This window comes from Harpia harpyja, chromosome 14 (assembly GCF_026419915.1).
Source record: "Harpia harpyja isolate bHarHar1 chromosome 14, bHarHar1 primary haplotype, whole genome shotgun sequence".
Classification (NCBI taxonomy): Eukaryota; Metazoa; Chordata; class Aves; order Accipitriformes; family Accipitridae; genus Harpia; species Harpia harpyja.
The window spans coordinates 38,692,817-38,706,503 of NC_068953.1; the positions used below are offsets into that span (position 1 = coordinate 38,692,817).

Here is a 13,687-nt window from a genome sequence, read left to right on the forward strand (position 1 = left end):
AAAATTAGCACCCTGGGGTGCCGAGGGGGTGGTCTGTGGTTTGGCCACGTTTTTTGGCCAAACTATTGAGGCTGCTTCTTCAAAGCTCCGGTGTTACGGGGCTGTCGGAGCCTTTGACTTTGTGGGTGACCCGGTGGATGAAAGGCACCATCCCACTGCCACCCCATCCCTGCTGGGGACTTGCCCAGCTCCCTGTGCCAGTGCAGCCACCAAAATGGGTTTGGGGTTGTTTTTTGAAAAAACAAGTTGGTGCTCAATGGGTTCAACCTCACAGTGGGGCTTATGGTCCCAAAAATTAGGTTTAGGATTGGGGCTTTTTCGGTCTTGTGTGCCCAGCCTGGTGTTTTTTTGGGCGCTCCACAGCACCCAATACAAACCAGGTGCATGGGGTCCCTCCCTTGTCCTCGTGCCGAGCCCTGACCAGGCATGTGACAGTGGTGACGGCCACCTCGGCTCCTCTCAGGGCTCTTTGGTTAAAGCCGGCAGTGGGACCACTCATGGGTGCAGTCGGCTGACCTGGAAGAGGTTTGGAGGAGCCCAGGGGTGAGACCCCACTGTGGTTTGGGGGGGGGGGTTCCCTGCTGCTGGGAGCTGGTTGCAGGGCTCTGGTTTTGTTTTCCGGCCAGTGTTTGCCTGCCTGGTCAGCGTGTGTTAGCTCTCCCGCCAACGCCCTGCTTGAGCTTATTTGCTTTTCTTTGTGTAAAGAAATGCCACGTAAAAGCCTTGGGCGCAGGAAACGTCCTGGGTGCTCACCTTGCTGGCTCTGGCAGCCCTGCCCTGTCCCTCGGGGATGAGGAGCACGGGGTGCCCACCGGATGAGCACAGCCCCTGCCCTCAAGTCCCCCCCCAATGCTCCCCCACTCACACCCACCACCCTGCCTTCCTACCTCCCCTCTACCTGCGCTCCTCCCCAGCCCAAATCAACCCCTAAAAATAGGATTAGGAGATTAAATCAGCTTGTGTGGCTGCCTCGCTATCATGGAAGGCATGGCAGAGTTGTCCACAGGCTCACTGGCTCTCTAAGGCCAATTTCTGCTCGGTTTCACCCGCTGCAGGGCGCAGAGTGGCCGAGAAGCTGCTGCAAGACCTGAGGCTCTGCCCACGAATTGCAGCCATTGTGGCCGTGATACCATTGCACAACAAGAAACCGCGGGGCAGCAGGAGCCACTGCTTGTTAGCGGGTACCTACACAATAGATGGGATGATGCTGACAAGCGCACAGTTTGGTTTTGAATTTTATTCTGGACCCGGGAGTGGCAGTGACGTTGCTCCGGCAAAGCCCCGCGGAGTCCAAAGTGAATCCCCTTCAGCGAGCGGCTCAATCCCGTTTCAACCATCTCTTGGGTTTTCAGCTCCATCTGAGCAGGGGAAGGGGTTTTCCAGGGAGGGCTGGTGCTGAAGAGATGCCCTGGCCCGCTAGCTGCTCCCCTGTCTGGGCGGCGTAGGAAGGAGGGGAACGACCCCAACCCTCGTTTTGCCCCGCTGCTGCTTGTACGTGTTTGCTTGGGTGTTTTGAAAGAGCCTGGGCTGTGGCTACTTACCTTTCTCTTAGCAACAAGGGAAGTTTAAGCCCTTCCTACAGTTCATCACCTCGGTGCCGTGCTAGTACGCATGCCGGTGGGGCTGGGCTGGCAATGTGATGGGTGAAGAGCTCCGGGTTAAAAATAATCCTTCCTCCTTTTCTTTTTCGAGGCTTGTATTTAACCTGGATTTCCCTGATTCAGTTGGTGTGCCGGAGCGTGGTTGCTCTGCTAGACACCACCTGAGCAACCTGCTCTTTGCTTCTCATGAGATTAGAGATTATTCCTTACCCTGCAATGACATCTCATTTTAATTTTTATTTTCCCCAGTGCTGAGCCTGTCTTTTAATGAGAAGATGTGCTCTGAGATCCCAGCCATCATCCAGCATGGGAGGAAAGGTGTTTCGATTAGAAGTGTATTAAGGACTTCTTGGGCTTCAAGGAGACTGCAGTTATCTTTGGCTTTTATACCTCAAACTCTGTCCTTTTGTTTTCCCTCGTGGTTTTTTTTTTATCTCAAGTAACAGAACTGGTTTTGTGCTAGAGGAAGCAGCGACAGCCTTGGATGCTCCGAGTGCAGTGAACGCTAACAAGGGTTGGGGAGCGCTGACAAACCCTCCCCGAATGGAGACGACCTAAAATCGTAATGAAAAAAAAATACTTCAAAGAGTGAGTGTCGCTTTTCATCTCAATTAAGTTTCCTTTCCTAGGATTGGGTTTCTCAGCTTCCTATTAATCTTCCAGCAGTTCAGAGTCAGGTTTTAATTTGTAATAAGAGCAAGCAGGGGTGGGGGACAGAAAAAAAGAAAAAAAGCTATCGCTGTACAGCCTAGGAGCACCTATCTGAAGAAAACAGATTTTCTTTTTACCCCGTTCTTTAATCGTAGCATTTCTTTTGGAGTCTTGTCTTTTGACATCGACATCTCAGTGTCAGGTTTTCAGGGGTGAAAAATCCTTGCTGCTAAATCCTAGACTGCTGAAATACCACTAGCTGGAGGCACAAATTCGAAATAGCCATGAGAAAGCATTTGGAGGCTTGGTTTTAAAGGGCATTTGCTAAACCTGGCTTGGAAGGGCAATGCCTGTAGCCAATTAAAGCCACCTAATGAGGGTGTGTTGCCTGCTGAGCAAAGGTGGAGAAGTCTCTTTAGCAACCCATTTTGCCACGCAAATCACTGTGAAAATTCACCATGGAGAGGAGGACTTCTTTGAAAGCAAAGTGACTTTTCTGGTTAGAAGTTCAAAGGCCAGTAATGTCCAGAGGGGACTAAGGCTTTTCCAGGAGGGAACAGGGTGTTTGGGGGGGTGTAGCCATGCTGGAGGGGTTACATTCTTCTTCTTTGGGACAATCCTGCGCATGGGCATCTCCCTCAGGCACTGGGGGTGCTGCCTCACAGATGGGGAAGGCAGTTTTTGGGGGGGGGCCGGAGCTGCAGCTCAATCACTTCTGTGCCAGTTTCGTGATGAGAGCTTTCCACTCCGATCTCTTCTGTGTGATGTAGGAGGGGGTGAGGAGCTGCAGCAAAGGCTCCGGCCGGCCCCTAAAGTATCCCTGACACAGAGCCTCTGCGTTGCAGATCACGTACATCCCACAGTCATAGCTGTTCTGCTGGGCAGGCGCCTTCTCCTCCATGAAGGTTGCTTTGCCCCCTCTTTTGCCCAAGAAAGCCTCCAGCTTCCCCGCCACTTGCTTGGCGTGGAGAGAGTTGCATTTACTGTGGGAATCGTAATGGGCGAAGCACTTTTTGTCCCTGAAATAAACCAGTAAGCTCCAGTGGGTGCCCCCAGCGACCTGGTTGGAGTTATCATTGATAGGCAAGAACACCAGCTCTTTGTGGAGAAGGTCCAGTGGTTGAAGGAATATGGCTATTTCTTCCTGACTAAGGGCACATTTAATGAACTGAGCCACTTCGGGGCTGATAAAACAAACCTGATCGCTAAATTCTTGGAACTGGTGGTTGGTGAAGTACTCGAAGGCAAACCCGATGATGTGATCGTTAAGCCAGTTTGGGGGCTCCAGCAAGGCAACGTCCGACTGCCTCAGCAAACTGTCCATGTAGCTGAGAACAACAGGGTCCATCCTGCACAGGTCGGGGCTGCAGCACTCCAGCAGACTTCAAAAGCTGAAACATAGGAACGGAAAATGTATTAAGGAATTAGATCACACCTGGGACAAGATACAGCGCAACAAACATCTCGAGTTCCTTCTCAGCAAGCAGTGAGCAAAAGCCCAGGGTTCCCTGAAGGCTATTGTTTGAAGGACCAGCATTTGAACCATCTGCCAGATGAGCAGACGGAGGACACGCAGCTCCTTGTCTGCAGCCTGTGACGGGTTGAGCTGGGCTCTTCTGCTGCTCTAGGAGCAGTGCGTGGCTCCGATTAGATAAATGTTTCATCATTATGATCTTAACCTCAAAGCAAAGTGATTTCCAGGCAGTTCCTGCTCGGGAACTGCAGGCATCCCTTCAGTTCTGTGCTTTGCACAGAAACCATACATGATCTAGGAGAAGTCGGTTGGTGTTTTGGCATTTCAGTGTTTCATCTGCACAGTGACAATCACTGTAATTCTTTGCATCACTGGTGTTCCTTAAATAAAAGCCTTTTCGGGGCTGTCTGACAGGCATATGATCCCTTTCACCTAGCAGATCGTGCCACAGCTCGGTGCCAGACAGATGACCCGTTCCAGGAAAACCTGCTCGCCCACTAGCACAGGAGGCAAGGCGGCGATGAGTAAGGAGAAACAAAGAAAAACAAGATCACAAACAAACCAGTTCCCTACCATGGGAATCTTTAGGACAACTGTCTACCTAGCCAGTAGAGATTTCAATAACTCAAGTACCACCGAAGCTGGATGGTCTGCAAAATACCTATCGTTTTTTAGCTCAGGTTTTAACCAGCCAAAATTTTGCTCACAAAAGGAGAAAGCACTCGTGGGTACGCTGAGGGGTGAAGATCCCTGCAGGATTCCGCTGGTGATGTCCACCTGTGAACAGAAGTGCCCGGTCATGCTGACCTACTCTTCCAATCTTTTACTCTGTTATTTGTCCAGGCTACATTCTTCCCTCTTAATCTGTGCCTGCTTTCCACAAATAGAGGCTGCTTATCCTTAAAAAGGCACCTGGAAATTCAAGTAGACTGTAGCACCTTGTTCTCCCCACCCATGTGTTTGAGGACTTCAACAGGTCTTCCAGGCAAGACTTCTCCTGACTCCTTTCCGTTTATCAGGTTATCCACGTATCCACTAATTCTGATCTTTCTACCGGTTGTATAATTCCTTTTCAGAAGCTGCTGCATTTGCTGCCTTCGCGTCCCAGGGGGATTAAAGTGTGTTTTAAGAAAGAAGTTGCACAGCACACTAGGAGGTGCTACTCAGTAAACAACAAGAAATACTCGCTGGCACCACACTAGGGTTTAGGAGGAGATCTTCAGAAGAGAAACTGTTGATTTAAACCCCCTATATCCGCCCTGGTTTTCCCCTTGCTCTCGCATCCCCCGGCCCGGGCTCCTCTGCTGCTGCAATGCACCATCAGCCCCCGACGCTTCTCTCCTTGCCAGGACAGGGCTAGAAATGCCACAGCTGGGGACAGTGGTGACGTGGAGCTGGTCTGGCCTCACCCTCTCCTCATCTGTGCCAAACGCAGCATGAAAACATCTCAGGATTTCTTAAAGCACTGTGTGAAAACTAATACCGATAAGATCATTTTAATATGATTCACTATAAGAAAGACACAAATTCTCCATTATGATAGGGGGAAATATTAAAAAAAAAGTAATTGTGTTGTTTACATGTTAGGAAAAAGTAGATTTGTGCTTCTTATTGCAATGTGAATCATGAAAAAGTCCTTCCTGGCCAGGCATGCATAAATTAAGAGAGATTTATCTCTAAAAAATCTTGGCAAGGTCACATCGCATGTGACTTCTAAGTAACAGAATGGATGAAGCATGCTGCATGTGTAATACGTCGGAAGGAAGGGCTGAGGTTGTGTACCTGGGGCTTGAAAAAGCTAATAACTATTTATGTATCGCTGATAGATCCAAGAGATGCCAAGCAGCAAGAGTCACTGAAAAGGAAGGGGAGCAGTCACTGTTATTTATACTGAGCCAAACACAATGGTATTTGGACACGCTTCCTACGTTAATGAACTCAAACTATTTCCAAGTTTGTGGAGCAAATCCTTTGCAACAGCCTGCAGTATAAGAACAAAACAAAAAATCCAAACTAAAAGTCCCAGCAACTCCATAGCATGCCTGAATATAGTCTTGTTTAAAGAGCCAGACATCCTGCGAGCCTAGAAGTGACCAGTTTGTGGTTTTAACAGGGTCACTGCTGAAACACTTTTTGCATGTGCCCATACAATGCCCCAAATTTTCCTTTACTGCGTGTTTTTCTGCTTCATCTTCTCCTACAGATGTACAAAATACAGCAAATAGCTTTCCACTCAAGTCCAAATGGGATTATGGGCTAGGGAAGGAAGCATGCGTCCTGTATTCTGTTAATTTTCCACTCTGCAGAAACATCGTTTGGGTTTTTTTTCAGTCAAGGGGAAGAAAAAAAAAAAAAAAAAGACATTTGGCAGCTTCCTACAGTCAGGAAGGGAGAACGGTTATAGCAAATGCTTAATTGCCACTAGCTACTACTTTTAATATTATTGCCATCTGGTATTTGTGAAACTCCTTGTGAGTTCTGCAAGGATGACTCACTGTGTGCAGCGCACAGCTTAAAGGAAAACCCTTTGTAGGCTCGGACGCCTTTCAGAGCCACTTAAGGTAAGCGGCGAGGACCGAAAAAGCGTAGTGGAGCTGTGAAAAGCCATCAGAGAGATGGTTTCGTTTGGGAGAACCTCCCCATTAAAGCTAAAGATGAATCCGCAGAGAAGCCGGGGTATGGATCTGAGCACCTTTGACGTTAAGGGGTGTTGAAATGCAGTCGCAGATCGCAAGCAGCTCTGCTCAGACACAGCCAGGATTTGCTTCCTGAAGGCTCAGGCACACTCTGTTCAGAAGTTTTCATAAAGATAGGAATAAATACTGACGCAGGCCTGGAACATTTGTCGTAGGTTGCCAACAAGAGTCTTGCTCATTCATTTTATTTGCATATTAGTAGTTGGAATTTGTGTAAACTCTCTGTAATCCTCAGCTTCTCGGAGGGATATTCATCTGCCCCGTTTCGAGCACTAAGATGAGGACAGCGGGGAGAGAAAAAAGAGCACTTCAATAAAAATGTCGTCAAGCCAGCCAAGATGAAACCACCCATTTTGTTTATAGATTTGAAAATGGTGCCGTCTTGCATCAATGTGGCAAGAAGTCAAGTTTCTTTCATCTGTAAGTTATAACAATTTAACAAATAAGCTGCCATTGTTAGCGCAAGTTTGATCCAGAAACTGATGGGACTCCTTCGTGTCCAGGATGCAAGGCAAAGCCTGCGTTTTGTAATACTTGACAAAAAACCCCAAACCTATTATTTTCACAACATTAAAGACGACTACCTTCTACATGTAATTGTTGCCTTGCGCTCTGAAGGCAGCACTTGAGAGCCAGGGAACGAAACTCCCTAGTAATTGAGTGTAAATAGGCAGCGATGGAGGAAAGAGAGCTTAAATTAAGGATGAATCAGATTCCTAAAGTCTATTTCAACAAATTAAAGGTGCTAAGAACATCCAGAGTGAATATTTCAAGGTGCCACGTCACTAAACTCCTGTACCAAATTTAAAGAATATGGGGATAAATACAAAAAGCCACCTGAAAGGCAAATTATTCAGACTTTACCAGGAAAGAGCAAGAGGGACAGAGATTTTCAGCAGCTTGGCTGAGGTCTTTGGAACGATCAAGAGTAAAAGGCCCCACGATTCAACCCCCAGACCATTCCCTTTTACCTGAAGTATAGTTTTTAGACACTGTGTCAGTGCTCTTAATAGTGGTTGTTGTTAATGGTAGTAAGATCAGACAAGGAACATCGATTTCTATTTATCACCACGAGCTGGCCTGTACTTACCTGTCTCCTAACAGCCAGAGAAGAAACTCAAGCAAAATTAAACAACTAAGCCAGAAAAGGAGTGTACTCATCCACTCTTTTGTTAAACAATCTCTTTGTAGCCTATAGATTATAATTCCTGTATGATATGAGAACAGAGCCTTTGTGGGTTCAATAGGCCCTGAATGAAAACATTCATAATCTCTGTACGCACAATGCCCAAACCTTTCCGTTCCTGACAAACTCCCCGAACCAGACACATGCAGCCGCTCTACGCAACCAAACTCCAGAACCTTGCTTTGTTTCACAACACCTCACGGGACACTAAAGTAGAAGCCGGAGGAACTACACCAAATGCTCCTAAATCGAATACGTTTTGCTCCCCAGGATGGGGTTGGCCAAAGCATGAAGTTTAACAGGAAAAAACACCAGCGACCTGAACGCCTGAGGAGGAGAGATGCCACTGAGACTCCCCCAGAAGTAACAACGGGAAACCCCTCGGCTCGGTTCGTCAAAACGGCGTCGACGGATGGCATTCACCTGCTTTGCGAAAGAGTTTGTTCAAGAGAGCAGCGGGAAGTGCTGGGAGAGAATATCGTTTGCCCGAAAGACCTAAAGGTCGCGGGAATCCGGTCACGGGAAGGAATTACGGTCAGAGGAACGGATTCGGGTTGTTATCGCTCTGCGGAGACGTGACCCACGGTGCCCGGCCGGAGGAGCGACGTGCTGGACCCCCGGCTTTGGGATCCGAGCACGGGAGCAGCCCCCGGGAAGAGCTCGTTCGTCCCGCTGCTGCTTCTACGGAAATAAATGAGAATTCAGGGGAGAGGAGAGGGTTTGCCCGGGCTGGCGGGGCCCGGGCCGGGACCGGGAGCGGGGTCGGGGTGAAGGCCGGGGCGGGGGGCGGCCGGTCGCACCGCTCCCTGCGAGCCCACCCAGGCCGAGCTGGTGCCCGGGCAGCCCCGGCTCGACCCCCCCGGTGCCGGCTCCGCGGCTCCAACTTCAACGATTTTAACTATTTTTTCCCCCTTCCTCAAAACTCCCGTTAGAAGCCTCCGGACCCGGTGGAGGCCGGTACGGACCCCCCCAACGGCCCACCGGGCCCGACAAACCACGGCCGGGGGCCTACGCGACACCGCGGTTGCCGTGGCAACGCCGGGCCGGGCCGGGTCGCCGCCGCTCACCTGCCGCCGCATCGCCCGCTCTGCCCTCCGCGGTGCCGGCACCGGCCGGTTGCTGCGTGCTGCCGTAAAGCTGGCAGCGCCGCGTCGTAACGACCCGGCGGCCGCGCGGGGGGGGGGGGAGAGACCTGAGGGGCGGGGCGATCGGCGGGGCGGGGCGATCGGCGGGGCGGGGCGTGGCGCGCGCCTGCCTGCCTGCCACCTCCCCTCCCTTCCCGGCGGCGGCGGGTGCGCGCGGGAGAGGCGCGCGCGGGCGGGTGGGCAGTCGGGCAGCGCCCGGGCGGCGGCGGCGGGAGCGCGAGCGCCCGTTCCTCCCCCGGCCCCCCCCCCCCTTTCCCTCCCTCCCCCCCCCCCGCCGCCTGTGTCCTCCCGACCGCCCCTCAGTCAGCGCCTGGCGGGAGCCCCCCTCAGCGGCGGCGGCGGCGGCGGGCGAGGGATGCGCCGCGCCCCGACAGCCAGGTGAGCGGCGGCGGCGGCGGGGCAGCGGGGCGGGGGCCTCCGGGTGTGTGTGAGGGGTTTGTGTGTGTGAGGGATGGGGGTGTGTGTGAGGGGAGAGCGGCGGGCGCGGTACCGGCGCTGGGGGCCGGGGGTCACCGCGTCCCGTCCCGCTTCAGCGTGAGGCGGGGGGGGGGGGGGAAGCCCCGCTGGCGCGGCGGAGCAACGATCGCTCGCTCGCTCGCCCGCCCGGTGCCGCCGCGGAGCCTTTGTTCAGCGGAGGAGGGCGAGTCCCGTCTCCCCCCCACGCCCCGCCGTCTCGCAACCGGTTAAGATGGCTGGGCCCACGCCAGCTTCGCCCCCACGCGTGACCGGGCCCCCGGGGGAAACGGCGGGCGCAAGGTGCGGGACGGCTCCTCGGCAGCCGGGTCCTGTTCGCGGTCGTCCCCCCCTTTCCCGTGGGCTTCCCCACGCGTGGGAACGCGGAGGGTGGCAACGGGGCTGCTGTTTTTTAATCCCCCGGTGCCAATACGCTGCCGTTTACACCCATCCTGGGGTGGGTTGGACACGCAAGACGTGAAAAAACCAGCCGTGGGGGTGGGTGGGGGGGAAGCTTTTATCTCCCTTCGTGTTTCCAGTGGCACCAGTGGGTCCGTGGGCTGGCGGCATCCCCACAACAACCCCCCCACCCCGAGTGGGAAGACAGCCCCAACGCCGGGCATTGCGACGGGACCGGGGACCTGGTCGCGGTCGGCACCGTCGTCGTTTTTGGCAAAGGAGCAGCCCGTTACGCTGCTACACGAGAGCCGCGTTAGCGATTCCCACCCTGCCTCAACGAGATATTTCTGGTTTTTAACGCAGTGTTTGACTCCATGGCAGCTCGCTCCCTGGCACGCCGGACCTTTACGGGAGCGCTGCTCCTCCAAAGGTTAAAATAGTCGATATTTCTTTCTGGAATTTTCCTAAATGTAGCTGAAATGGCCTTTGCTTTATATTCTGTCCCCCCCCACCCCCCAAAATCATCTGACGTGACTCGCGGTAGGACCTGCCATAAGTTCAGAGCTGGCCGTTTTGCCGCCCTTCTGCTTATAGATCAGCTTCCTCCTCCTCCATTTACATTTTCATATCCTGAAATCAAGCTGAGATTAATAAAGTCGGGAGCGTGAGCTCAGCAGAAATCATGGCTTTCACATCCTTCGCTGCAGCGCGCGTTACCCTGCCCATCGGAATATAAAAAAATAATCACGTAGCGGTAAAGGAAGGAGGAGAGCGCTGCTACAGGGAGAAAAAACAGTGCGGCGTTTTGCTAAATTGATAACAAAGTGCTTTAATAAATTGCTTTGTAAATAGATTATTAGTTGGAGAAATGGGTTTCTGGACGGCTTGAGCGTTTTCCCGACTCTTTTCCCAGGGGAATGGTAGGAAATGACAGGGGAGCGTCGTCTTCTCGTCTCTCCTGATAAGATGTGCGTGGATGTGGTGGTGATGGGCTGTGAATGCTTAAGCACAACCTTTCTGAGCTGAGCTTAACCGTGGGTGCCCGCAAACTCTGAGGTCGGAGAGGCTGCGTTATCGCTGAAGAGCATCTTCCCTTCAGCCCATCGTCCTGGAGTCACACGATAATCATGATTTCCCCTATGTCTTTGAGTAAACTCATACATTTCAGTGACTTTTCTTATTTTTTTAAAATGTTTTTTAATTAGATTAAGAGGATTTTCTTTGCATTTTTCCCTTGCGAAGGCTCTCCCAGCCTTTGCTCTCACTCCTTGCCATGATTTTTCATCCCCAAGACCATTTTGGAAGCTGTCGGTCCGGCTGCTGACAGCAGGGAAGGTAATTCAGCAGCCCTGCGCACGACTAATAAGCTTTTGTTTCCTGGGCTACCAATGATGATGCAACTTTATATATATTTATTTATTTATTGCAATCAGTATATAAATCAGGATGGCTTTAAAGATGTTTCATCTTTATTGAAAGGCCTATGGTCCATCAGTGGCGACTCTGAAAAATCTGAAAAAAGCTTTATTTGAATTCCCCGATTCACTTTATTTTTTATAGAAGTATTAAAATGCAGGCTCAGTTTTGCAGAACATGCCTCAGAGTTTTTTCTTTTGTGCATCCGCAGCTCCGGTTACCATTTATAAAGTTCACGTTTTTACCTTTTTTTCTTTTTGGGGTGGGGAAGCTGCATTTCAAGATTTAAAGGTATCAAATGGCTGATGTGACATCTGCTGTTGCAATATCTTTCACAAACACCGGCACTTACATATGCCATCTAAAACTCAGACTAGCAAACTTTTGGGATCCTTTGCTAGGAAAGTCTAACCATCTAAATGTTTTATGCCTAAATTATTTTTATCTAGGATGTTCATGGTGATTTTAGTGAGTGTTCATCACATTTGCAAGAAAACCTCTGAGAATGTGAAGCATGTGAGGTCAGGCGCTCGGGAAACGTGAAACCTGAGGTTACCTGCACAACCTTAATTTAGCTCGTTTCGAGGTAGGGCTGTACTAGAAATCCTAATCACCCATGTACACCGCTTGATTTCTGGAAGGATGGTATCCAGCTCTGGATGGAAGAACGGATTGCTCCTCCACATCTCCTGCAAGTCAACAGGGGGAGTACTGGGAGCACAGGGACGGTGCTGGTCCCTCCGCTGGTTTTGCAGCTTGGCACCACCAGGCAGCTGGTGAGGAAGACTGGGGCTCATCATCACACGCTTGGGACCAAGCACACCATGTAGTCCTGAAGCCTTAAATACCTCGAGTCTAGCAAAACTGTGAGGAAGTGTGATCCGAGAGTTTCTAAGGCCATTTGGGGTGGTTGTTTTTGCTGGGCGTAGCGTGGGCATTTTCTGCCAAACTCTAGTTCTTGCTCCAAACCGTGCAGCTTTTGAATGTAATTCCTTTAAAAATACATTTATTAGGAAGAAAACAAGGTTGCTGAGCCTCTTGAAGCGTCTTAGCTGGTCAAACTTGATTTCATTTCAGAAATTCCTGTGTCCCGTTGGTTTATAAATAAATGGGATTGCGGTCCCACTTGCTCGCGAAATACTCAAGAAGTATGAAGGCAGACCGAGTGCCTGAGAAGAGCTGCCGTCTGTGGGAAGGAACGTCATTGGTTTTAGACGGGTAGTTCTGCTGTCGTGTTGCCCTGAGGTTGAAGGAGCGTTCGTTATGTAGTTGATGAAGCTCCCAGCCTAGTCCCAGAGTCTGGCTCCCCAAGATGGGCTGGGTGCAGGTTTCAGCTTTAGAAGACGGGGTTTTTTTGTGTTGAGGTTAAAAAGAGCATCTTATTTTCTCAGGCTTGGCTCCTATGTGCCTACATTTGCTTAACTTCCTCTTGAGTGAATGGGATTTCTCTCTTCTCTAAAAAGTAAACATGAGCATAAATATTTAAAGGATCGCAGCTGAAGTTTGCAAATTCGAGACTTTTTCTCTAGCATTCCTTTGGACAAAAGCAGTATCATCAGAGAGTTTGGTTGTGTCTGGGTAGTTCCCTGCTCTGAGAGGAAGCTCGTTAATTGTTTGGGCTTCCTGCTGCAAAAATATTACGCCGTGTTTTCAGGTTAGATGGCTGGGATTATCACAAAGCTTAGGAGTGGGTTTCTTATGGAGTTGTAAGGATGAAATGCTGCTGACGGGATGTCTACAGATCATCAGCATTGAGATTATTTTTATGGTCCTTTATTTTTCTTTTACACAGGCCAAATTTTTCCATAGGCTTTGGGTATGTATGTGAAGGCACAGGTGTTCAGAGTTGAGACTATATAAACCAAAAATGTGAAACTTGTGCCAGATAATGGGTAATAACAGGAAAAAAGGGAAATGGAATAGTCTTTGTTTTCTCTATGTGACTCTTTTAATATTAAAATCTTGCTACTGTGTTTGGCGGGTTGAACACCATGGTGTGATGTACGTCTCACTCCTGTGATTGCGTCGATGTCTTAACTTACGTATCTTGGAATTAAACATTTAAAACCAAATTCAATAGACCATATGACCTCAAAAATATAAAAATTCAGAAGGGAAGCGTATTGAACAGTGATTTCTAGAGTTGAACTCATTTTTGTATCTGTTTTTAAAATATTTTCAGGAGTTATGGCTCTGCTAGTCATCGTGGTAGCTTTTTTTTTTTTCTGTGGGGAGGAATCCTGTAACAGGTACCTATGGAAAAGTCTTATATGAGAAGTGAGAGCTGTGTGTCTTTTCCACAGATGCTTTTTATTTTTAACAAAACCCCCATGATTTTAATGCTATGCAGTTGTGTATTGCTGCTTCTAGGGTTTGGTTTTGTTTTTTTTTTTTTCCTTTCCATCGCTTTCCTCCAATGGAGGACCGTAGGATTGCTTAGGTCAGAAGGGACCTTGGGAGGTCACTTGGTCCAAGACCCTTCTCCCAGCAGGGTTGGCTGTGAGGTCAGACTGGGTTCCTTGTGGCTTTAGATGTCTCATGTGGCTTGCAGGTTGCAAGAAGAGAAGGGAAGGGGAGCGGTTTGAGTTGCATTGGGTGGAAAGTGTCCAAGGGAAACAAGAATATATGTGATCCATGGCAGTCCTCGTTCATGGAGCACAGCCTTC

The 13,687-nt window shown here is 50.1% G+C and overlaps 2 protein-coding genes across 11 annotated transcripts in view; one reads left to right on the forward strand and one right to left on the reverse strand.

Moving 5' to 3' along the window:
• Positions 1–1,222: 1,222 nt before the first annotated feature.
• Positions 1,223–8,763, reverse strand: SENP8 (SUMO peptidase family member, NEDD8 specific). The gene is made up of 2 exons (XM_052808513.1): positions 8,676–8,763; positions 1,223–3,643 (listed from the first exon to the last, which is right to left on the reverse strand). The coding sequence occupies exon 2, from the start codon at positions 3,598–3,600 to the stop codon at positions 2,962–2,964; it is 639 nt and encodes a 212-aa protein (XP_052664473.1). The 5' UTR covers positions 3,601–3,643; positions 8,676–8,763; the 3' UTR covers positions 1,223–2,961.
• A 271-nt stretch (positions 8,764–9,034) lies between these two features.
• The window catches only part of MYO9A (myosin IXA), a 189,893-nt gene continuing 185,240 nt past the window's right edge, over positions 9,035–13,687 (forward strand). For 9 of the 10 annotated variants that reach the window (XM_052807706.1, XM_052807711.1, XM_052807708.1 and 6 more), the window contains exon 1: positions 10,016–10,035. The gene's annotated coding sequence lies outside the window, so the exon portion shown is untranslated. Of the gene's footprint in view, positions 9,132–10,015; positions 10,036–13,687 lie in introns of those variants that run through there. The other variant, XM_052807707.1, reaches the window with a different exon arrangement.

Bases quoted from the DNA above. Each gene is read 5' to 3' on its own strand.
- SENP8 (XM_052808513.1), bottom strand. From the start codon at position 3,600: ATGGACCCTGTTGTTCTCAGCTACATGGACAGTTTGCTGAGGCAGTCG.